The sequence below is a fragment of the Microtus pennsylvanicus genome, chromosome 2 (assembly GCF_037038515.1).
Source record: "Microtus pennsylvanicus isolate mMicPen1 chromosome 2, mMicPen1.hap1, whole genome shotgun sequence".
In the NCBI taxonomy this organism is placed as follows: domain Eukaryota; kingdom Metazoa; phylum Chordata; class Mammalia; order Rodentia; family Cricetidae; genus Microtus; species Microtus pennsylvanicus.
In genome coordinates, this window is record NC_134580.1 from 139589213 (window position 1) to 139599328 (window position 10116).

General features: G+C 45.1%; 1 protein-coding gene across 1 annotated transcript; it reads right to left on the minus strand.

Moving 5' to 3' along the window:
- Positions 1–7348: 7348 nt before the first annotated feature.
- On the minus strand, positions 7349–9214 carry Wfdc9 (WAP four-disulfide core domain 9). The gene is made up of 3 exons (XM_075963936.1): positions 9136–9214; positions 8075–8216; positions 7349–7425 (listed from the first exon to the last, which is right to left on the minus strand). The coding sequence occupies exons 1-3, from the start codon at positions 9212–9214 to the stop codon at positions 7395–7397; spliced, it is 252 nt and encodes an 83-aa protein (XP_075820051.1). The 3' UTR covers positions 7349–7394.
- Positions 9215–10116: the final 902 nt, after the last annotated feature.

Here is a 10116-nt window from a genome sequence, read left to right on the forward strand (position 1 = left end):
AGTTAAAGATGGCTGTGAGCCTCCACGTGCCTGCTGGGGATTGAACCTAGGTCTTCTGCAAGAGCAACAAGTGCTCTTAATTGCTGAGTCATCTCTTCAACCTCTCCTCTGCTATCTTTAAGGAAGTGCTTTAGCTGGACTGATTTATGGGTATAGCAAGAATAAGGGGTTGTCAAATGGGATGTGTGGTTCACAGCTTAGTACCCAGCTTGTCATCCCGATCAAGAGAAACCGAGTATTAAAGCCTTTGATTTAAGTTGTCTTGCTCCTCACCCACACCCTTCCCCAAACCCCACTTATGTTTATGACTTTCACTCCACTGTATACTATTTCTGTCTCATCCTTTGGGGTAAAACAAAGCATTTCTTCTTCCAGACGGTTATCATAATACCACACCCCACAGAACCCCACCCCGTAAGCCAGGATATGAGGTCCCTTCTTACCACACCCCTTTTTGACTTTTGTTTGAATTATGACTTTACCCTTCCTAGGTCTCTATCTCAACAGTGACACCTAGTGACTCCTCCACTCAATGCATTTGGACACAATCTTCAGGTTGTATACCTTTGACAACCCTCTGAATGTTGTTTATTCTTTCTGTAGCATTCACTCACATTTGAAGAGACCCCCGCAAACCTCCAAACAGTTGAATAAACCATAGTGACAAATCAGGTATTGTTTAAGAGGAGAACTTAAATAGGATGACCAATGTCATCTTTCAGTTCTAAATCATTGGTGTTGCCATCTTGAAGTAAGATTTTGCTTCCATGGACTAATTAAGAAGCAGAAGTTGCTTGTGGGGGCCTACTAGAGTTGAGAGCTTGAGATAATCAAGAGAGGGGCACACCCAGGTGTGGAGAATTCAGAAAGACGGTGCCCTCACTGGCCGGAAACGCATCCCACGTGGAAGCAGCTTTCTCCATTATGTTATATCCATAAGCAGTGATAAATAGGTCTAGGGTTCTTGGTGACCTCTAAAAGTTGGGAAGGTAGGGAAAATCCAAACTAGGAGGCAGAAGCTGGGCACTGGGGAAGGGGTGGAGTGAGAGGAAGTAGTTAGGGCAGCAGACAGTCCTAGAACCAAGGTCAAAAGGAGGATATGCATTCCTGAAACAGCTTATTGGGGAGGGGCGTAGGGCTGATGTTGAAATAACTCCAGGATTCAGTAAGAAGAGGAAGCATTGCTCTGGACACCCTCAACCCCATCCACATCTGATTCAAGAGGAAAAAGATTTTTATTGCTTTCAGTTCTTCGTGTGGGTCTGTGCACATGAGTGGGGTATCCTCGGAGGCCAGAAGCATGAGATCACCTCTGAGCTGGAGTTACGTGCAGTTGTGAGGACCGAGACTGAACTCAGGTCCTCTGTGAGAGCAGCAGGTGCTCTTGACTGCTGAGCCATCTCCCCAGCCCCTGGCATTAGTCTTATCTTTTTGCCTCTCTGAGAGTGTGTGTGTGTGTTTCCTTTACTATCTTCCTGGAGGGTTTTTGTTTTCTGTAGTCAAAAATGACATGCTTAATGATACTTTTATAATGGTTCCTGATGGTGTTTGCCTTGCTTGGTAATCTGCATTTGTGCTGTGGTATCTGTATTAACTGGGGAAATTTTTCTATTATTAGCTCAGATATTTTTGTCTTCTTTGCTTTTTATCCCCTCTCTCTTGTTCTGTTGACAGTCTCATTACACATATCTCAAACTGATATAGTCTAGAGGTCTTGATAGGGTTTGTCTTCTCTGCCAGTTGGAGAATGAAAAGGCAGGAAAATTCTCTAGTGTAAAAGGTAGCAGTGAAGCAATCTGTCCCCGCAAACAGAACCAACAGTTGAAGAATGGCGCTTACTTGGGAAACCACGCATGCAGCAGACACAGAGGAAATGACCCTCTGAAAAGCTGAAAATCCAGTCACTTCGCAAAGGCTGGGGGTTCAGTCTCCTGAAGAATATTCCACTCCTAATCTAGGGTTGGTCACTTTGAAGAAAGATAAGGCATTTGATTGGCTGCTAATGGTTGTATGGCATCCACCCCAGTCTAGAACTTGCTGAGCCAGTCCACGAGCACGGGTCTGCTGTTGGGAGACAAAAGCCAGCAAGACCTTTGTTTTAAGCAGCCAGAGTTTTGTCTCAGTCAAGAGGGTGAGGAATTATTCTTAGTTATGATAAAAGGAATATTAGATGTGAAATTTTAGAATCACTAAGATAAGACAGATAACAAAATATCTTCTCCAATTTTGTCATATACAAACACACTAGATATTATAACTGTAATTCTTACTTAATAACTGTTTTTGTTGTATATTATATTACTATAATGAAGTTAAAACCTTCCTTTTTAATTAGAATTTATCTTAAAGGAGGAAATACTGTGGAGTAAATCCTCTTGTACACTGTAAAAATAAAAAGAGGGTGAGGAAGCATCCGGCCATCTTGGAAACTCTTCTCTCCAAACCTATGGCAGTTTCCCATGTTCTTCGATTTTGTCTTCTGTTTCTTTTTCTTAAGTTTTTGTTCTTGCTTTTCAGCTTTGAACATTTTCTTTCTGCTATTCTCGCAAAGCCAGAAATTCATCTCCAGCTCACCTTTTGATAAATCCCTGTGTAGTGGTTGCATTGTCCCCCATTCTCTGTCCTTGGTTGGTGGTGCTGTTTGGGGGAGGTCTAGCTGGTGTGCCTGTCTTGGAGGAAGCCTGTCACTGGAGGAGGACTTGAGTTAAAAGACTTGTCCAATTGCTAGTTTCTCTCTGGTTTAAGCTTGTGATTTAAGATGTGAGCCCTCAGCTTCTGTCCCAACTGCCAAATCTGCTGCTGTTTCTCACCATAACAGACTCTTACCACTTGGGAATCATGAACCCAAACCGAAACTATGATTGTGTCTTCTCTGGCTCCCTCTAGTGTCTGTCTGCTATATACCCATCTTCTGAGACTGTCCCCCTACTGCTTTGATTTATTTCATTTTAGATTATGGCTTCCACAGGGTATGTGTGGTTCTGGGGAACTCCAGTAGTGCGTGTGAAACAAAACCTAGACCCTACAGCAGCCCCTCTAAACACGCTGGAATGTCGAAAGTATTTCTTTAATTTTCTCTTTGCGTCTCTACGGAGAAGCTGGATGTTGGCAGTTTTCCGAGGCATGCGCACTGAGCTATGTGAGAATCCTGAGGAGAGGATGCTGGGAGTGCTCCTGGGAGCTCAGGTGTGCCGGTTTCACCCTTGCTTGGTGTTGCTGCTTTCTGAGCTTCTCAAACATGTAGTTAGGATGCGTATTTATCCTGAATTGGCGATCTGGAGGGGGGCCCAGGCTCACTATTGGAACATCTTTCCGGTGTCACTCTCTGACTGGTCAATTTTAACCCCTTCACAAGTCCACAGCTCTGAAAAACGACTGTCACCATTTGGTCTTTGCTTCCTGTCTTAATCTGCTTTGTCCTTGAGTTCCTCCATGACTGCTTCTGCGTGGACACTTCATTTTTTTTCATTGTTTTGGTTGCCTTTCAGCTTTCCCCCATATTCCCAAAGTCATGCTTTCAGAAGCACTCCAACTTATTTATCCCACACTTGGCGGCGGGTATGACGCGATCTGTAGAACGACAGCCATTTGGTACAAACATGTACACTTTTTCCCCTGGGATGCAGATGAACTGGCTGCTGCGATGCCACCGAAGACACCAAATAATTTCTTCCTTAAGAAATGCATGGATTGGTGAGAGGTCTCCGCAGGCAAAGACACTAATCACCAAACCCAGTGACCTGAGTTTAATACCCAGGAGCCACCTGGTGGAAGAAGAGAACCCACCCTTACAAGTTGACCTCTGACCTCTACACACCCTTTCCAGTGAACTACAAACAAACAAACAAATAAATAAAGTTAGTTCTGCTCCCATCTCGCTGGCATTTAGTGCTTCGTTCTTCGCCGCCTCAACTGGCCACATCGCCAGGCAGTAGGGCTGAGAGCTTAGCCAACCGTCAAGCTTTACAAACCACAACACTTGTGCATGTGTCTTTGTAGCTGGCTAAGGAGCTACGCTGTCTGCAAGCACACCTTCTTCCGACCCCTCACGCATCCCTCAGCTTCTCTGCACAAAATCATAGTAACCATAATTATTAACATATATGAGTTATAAGTGTTAAATGGTTCTCACTGCTACACTTCCATCCACGCATGCGTCAAGATCACGTCACGATCACGCTCCTCCTCGCCCCTAGCCTTTCTTCCCTTTCTGACTTCCTCCCTCTTCCCAGCCCGTCACACTTCCTCTTTTGGGGTGTCTTCTTCTATTTCTTCTCATTTCCATGTGTGAGAGAATTGGATTGTTTCACTTAACGTCATTCCTCCAGTTCTGTTCATTTTCCTGAAAATGGCAAGATTTCAGTCTTTTTTATGCTTACGAAATATTCCACTGTGTGGGATATTAATTTTAAGAGAAAGAAAATTCCTGGTCTGAGAAATGACTGAATGAGCTCCCATACATGCTGCTCAGATCATGTTCTTTGTTCTCTCCTATTGCTGCGAAGTTTCTAGCTTATACACACACGCGAACAAAGGCAATTCTCTGAGCTTGAATTTTCTCAGGGACAAAAAGCAGATAACAGTCAGGAGGTGCCTGCCCTCTCAGCATCTTTATGGCCCTAGGGAAGTGTGGCCAGAAAAGATGCCCAGGCAGCTTCTGGGAGGCTTCTAAACTCTAAAAGGGGAGAAGGGAAGTGTGTATGTTAAACTGCATTCCTAAGTGTGGCCAGTTAAGCTAGAAGTTTGTAATCGATAAACGCAGAAAATGGGGAGGAAACACAACAGCTCTGTGCTCTCTGAGTACTCCCTTTTACTCCAAGAGGCTGTTTATGGTGGCCATGGTAACCGGGATAAACCGCTGAAGGAAAATGTGTGGTGTTTGATCTGCACTAGCATTTTCATCAGTGTAGCTAGCTAAAGGGGGACTTATCAAACTGAAAATTACTTCTATTGTTGGGTTCAAGGGGGGTGATGCAAAGATGGGGACACACCACCAAAGTCTAATAAACCAGAAGCAAACTTTATTCCAGAAACAAGATTCCAGGAATAAATAAATAAAATAAAAAAATCTCCATGGGGCACAAAAAGCTTATCAGCTAGCTGAGACCACAGCCAGAGGTGGGTCTGTAAGGCTGTGGCAAAACCCAGTTTCTGAACCCACCTTTTTGTACTTGGGGCACCAGGTATTAGGTCTGAACAAAGAAATTTTTACAATCTCAAGGTAAAACTTAGATGCCTTACTTTACAATCTTCATTACCAGAGTTTTTCAGTTAAACTAGTGTTTGTACTTAATCTATTGTCTTCCTTGGTACTTCCAGGTGGTGTTTACTGAAGCCCTGTGCTCTCCCCTTTGATGCTGCCAGTCTCACATAGCAGGGAAGGTGTGTAACCCAGAGATCATATATCCATCTCCTATAATAACTCAGCTCATATCTGCCTTTATTCAAGGATGGCCGGGAGTGTTAGGCTCTCAGTTTGCAGAGAGATGCTTTGACCTTGTAAATAGAGCTACGGGTTGTAAAGCAGAGTAACCCACTGTTAATAGTTAATCCTCAAGCTACTGAGAAGGCTGTTGATGGTCTGTTCTCATTCTCCTAGCCTTACAACTGTATATGTCTTTATTTGTATGTTCTTGCTTCTGGAATTTACATTTTTATATTCTTATTCTTGGACCCTTCATATCACCCTTCATAGTTGGACAAGGGGGATTTATGGTTATATAGTACAAAATTCATGATCTGACAAATTCCAAACCAAAGCCCAAGAAACCGGTGGTGTACGTCCTTAACGCATTTATATGAAGGGGATTTAATAGCTTTTTGTTAGGGTAGAACTGGGGTTAACTAAGGTTAGCATTTTGCCAAGTCAGCTATAGGAGAATTTAGGGCACCAGACTCTTTATCAAGAAGGACTAAGAATCAGACGAGCCGGAATGTGCCACCCCTATCTTGAAGGTCCAGAATGCGAGCCATATGAAGGACTCCTCTCCTCACCAAATGTCCTGCCAAGAAGAAGATAACTGAGGGAGCTGGCTTCCAAGTTCTTCTCAGGGAATGAAGCCAAGATTAGACTGTGGGAATCGAGGCGATTGACTGTGTGACTAAATTCCCACCCGGGGACCCACATGGTGGGAAAAGGTGACCGAAAATACCAGTACATGGGAAAAATTGCACCCAGTAATCTATGTACTGCTAAATCTTGCCCCAAAAGAGAGTGCTTATGGCTTTGCAAGAGATCTACTGTAAGAATCAGCCATCAGACAAAAGGTGGCAGACCCAGCGCCTTGCGACTGAGTTTATCTCCATCAGAACACATTCATTCTGGTGGGCCAGCCTTCTGCGTTAATCAGCTGGAATCTCACTGCATGATTCCTGCAGACTGCAGCAACTGTGTGGCAAATTACTCTTTTGCTGATATTGACCAACCAACATCTTTTCTCCTTTGCAGCTCTTGTGTCTTGGCTTGGCGCATAAAGGTAGGAAAAGGACCTGATACTGAAGCAAAATACCCAGCCCCAGCTGAGAACATCCCTTCCCTTCCGTTCCCTGGTGCTTTTCACCCTTTGTTCCTTTCTTTGTATCATGAAGAAACAGCCGTTGTACCTCCAGAGGGCAGGCACATACACACATGCACACACATACACACATACACACACACACACACACACACACACACACACACTTTGTTCTCTGTTCCAGACAGAGGCATAAGGTTGAATGCATGGAAGGTGTCCTCTAATATTCTCATCCAGGTCAAGTCACATCCAGACACAGTCCAGATAAGCAACACAGGCAGCAAAGCCCAGAACACATGACTTGGGAGATGAGCATGGTTGCCAGGTAAGACGGTAGGGCAGGAAGACTAGGCATGGGAGAAAGAGAAGCCCCTCCTGGGAGCTCTTGGTACCCATCTCAGATGACCCTCGGAAAAATGTATTAACTTAATTTGCTAGTCACGTGAACTTGTTGTTGTTGCTGCTGCTGCTAACCTTGAACTTGCAATCTCCCCGCCTCACACTGCTGAGTGTGCGCCATCATGCTTAGCAGCGCCTTGGAATTTTTGTTAACCTCTGCTTTTTCGCTGCAGTAATTAGTTAATACACAGAAGACAGACTTGTGCCTGTGTCCACAACGGGATGGGAGCAAGCGTTAGGACTGTGGGGCTTTCTAGCAAGAAAGGAAGCACATCTTAAAAAAACAAAATATGTAAGAACCACAGAACCTCAGGTTGATATGTTCGTTTATTTGGCAAAAGCTCAGACTTTCTCTGAGCAAAGACATTAGGAGAGAGCAGACAGGCTCTCAGCTGGAGTGAGCGTCCCTACAGGGAAGAAGGCAGCATTCCTCCCAGTCAGTCACACCGCAACCCACACCAGCGGTGGACTGCATGGAGACTAGAGTTTCATCAGTGTTTTAAACGGTTCTCTGAAAGAGAAAAATTAGATCGTTAGACATCAGTATCCCTAGGAATAAATCCATATCCAAACAATAGCTTGGAGGCTCTGGAAAATGACAGAATTCTGTTACATCAGAAGTTGTCCTCAGAAATCAACTCAGCACATAAGAGCACATGTCACCCAGCTTGGTCACCCAAGTTCAATCCCAAGGACCTAGAAGGTGGATGGGAACCAGCTCTCACAAACTGTCCTCTGACCTCTCCACACCCAGGGTGGCTTATCTGAGTGTATGTACACTAATAAATAAACTTTAAAAAAATTAAAGTGATTTTCCCCCAAACACTCTTCTAGGGTCTGGCTGAGAAAAAGGAATCAGTAGTGATCAGGTCTTTCAGACAAACGAGGGACGTATGAACTAGTGGGCAACGTCGTGTGGGAAGCAAAGAAACTGAATGAGAGTGGTGGGAAAAACAAACCCCGACCCCACGTCAGTGTCTTGATTTCTTGGTGAAGGTAAGGATTTAGAGATAGGAGCTTCTTGCTTTATCTGATTGTTTCTGTGACTGAACTTCAGGTGGCTGCCGTCTCCCGCGACTTCTGATCAGTGGGTTGGATAGCGCGCGAGGAGCAGAACTCAAGCATGCCCATGCCCCCGCCTTCTCACCCCAGCCACTCACTCGTCGTCCAAGCAGATGTTTCCACAGTACGTCCAGCAACACGTGTGGTTCGGTCTCAAACATCCGTGCACCTTCGTGCACCTTTCCCCACAAAACCTTATGGGAGGCTGTACCCAGCACTGGTCGACTTCTTTGATCTCACCTGGAATGGAGATGCTAGAGGTTGCCAGGGTCTACTTACTCATGATGGGCATCAGACACCCTTTCAGATCTTCAGACCAAGCAAACCCTTCTGGAGCTTGGATGCCCCATGCCAGGAAGAATCCAGGATAGCAGAGTCTGTCCTTCAAAATCCACCCCCCTTCTAATCAGTCTCTCTCTAAGAGAGCATCCTTGTATGACAGGCATTCCTTCCTCCCAGCTGTCACCAGTGTACTTTGGGATTCTGGGTCCTAAAGCTCAGGCCGGGGGTGCCTTCCTAACATATACCACCTGACCAAGTTTATACTGATAAAACCCAACTTGCAGAATGGGAAAACTGAGCCAAAGCCACTAGAAACCTCACTTTCCACTCAGCCCAAGGGAGAGTCCAGTGGGTCTGGCTCTGCCCCAGCTCTTTGCTGTTCATCGATGTCTCACCCAGCCAAAGCACAGAGATTTTGAAATATGAGTGCAAAGAAAAACTTGGTTGTTAATGCTTCCTTTACACGATTCAAACTGAGCAGGTCTGATGGAAAATTGTGTCTCCTCGTGCTCTGTGTGGTGTAGAAAGGTTTTGCTCTCTTTCCACAAACCTGGTAATGCTTTCGAGATGCAGACGGAGTTTAAAGGGACACTAGATTGGAAGCGTCCAGTATAGTCTCGCTGGGGTGTCTCTGCTTAAGGATAGCTCTGATTTTTAGTTTTGTAGTGTGTGTATGTGTGTGTGTGGTGTATGCATGTGGGTGAAGGCATGCGTGACAACTTTTGAGAGTTCTCTCCAGCATACATCCCAGCAACTGAATTCAGGTTGTCAGCGTCTGACCTTCTGAAGGACGACTTTGAAATATGGGCCCTAAGTCAGCTATGACTGATATGCCAGGAGTGGACAGAGGTCATATGATTACTGTTACCATGTCTACCCTTGAGGTTTCCCAGAACGTGCAGAAACACCACAACCCCATAGATGGGCACAGTCAGGAGGAGAATCCGGAGCCTCATCGCTGACTTAACGTCTACAGGAAGACGAATCTTCATCCACTGCTGCTAGAAGCAGAAAAGAAACGAAGGCAAACTGAGCAAGAAGGAGAAGGACACGCTGGGGGACGTGTTTACTCTATGTCCTGCCCTTCCTGTTCTGCTGGCCCCCACATGTGCACCAACTCCCTCGCTAGCCATCAGTTTCCCTTGGGCTGCTTCCCGTCTCGCATGGCATATGCCTTCTTTGGTGAAATCGCTTCTTTTTAGAATACATTGCTTTCTCGAAGGAAAATACGAGTCCTTAGATTGTGTAATTCTTAAAGTACAAAATACAAGAGGAAACAGAGGAATATCAACAATTCTTCTACCCGATGACCACCAATACAGTTGTATACTTTTACATTATTCTTTTTTTTTTCCTTTATATTTATTTATTCTGTCTGTATGTCTGCAGGCCAGAAGAGGGCACCAGACCTCATTACAGATGGTTGTGAGCCACCATGTGGTTGCTGGGAATTGAACTCAGGACCTTTGGAAGAGCAGGCAATGTTCTTAACCACTGAGCCATCTCTCCAGCCCACTTTTACATTATTCTTCACTTCCAATAAATCTCTGTGTAAGGTTTGTTGTGCAGTGTGACTTTTCCTAGGCTCCCATCTGCCAGAGTAGCTTTCCCTTCAGAGCTATAACACTCTTGGGAAACCTTCCTCTGACCTGAACAGAGCTGTAACACTTGCAGTGAGGAAACCTTCTTCCCACCCCCTCACCCCCACCCACTCACCCCAACCCCCCCCCCAGCAGAATTGCATCACTTGCAGTGAGGAAGCCTTTCCCCTCAGAGTGGTAATACTCACAGCCTCCCGCTCCAGCTTTGCCTCTTCCTTTCACTTATTCTTTTGTAATTTCATAAAAGTACACAATGT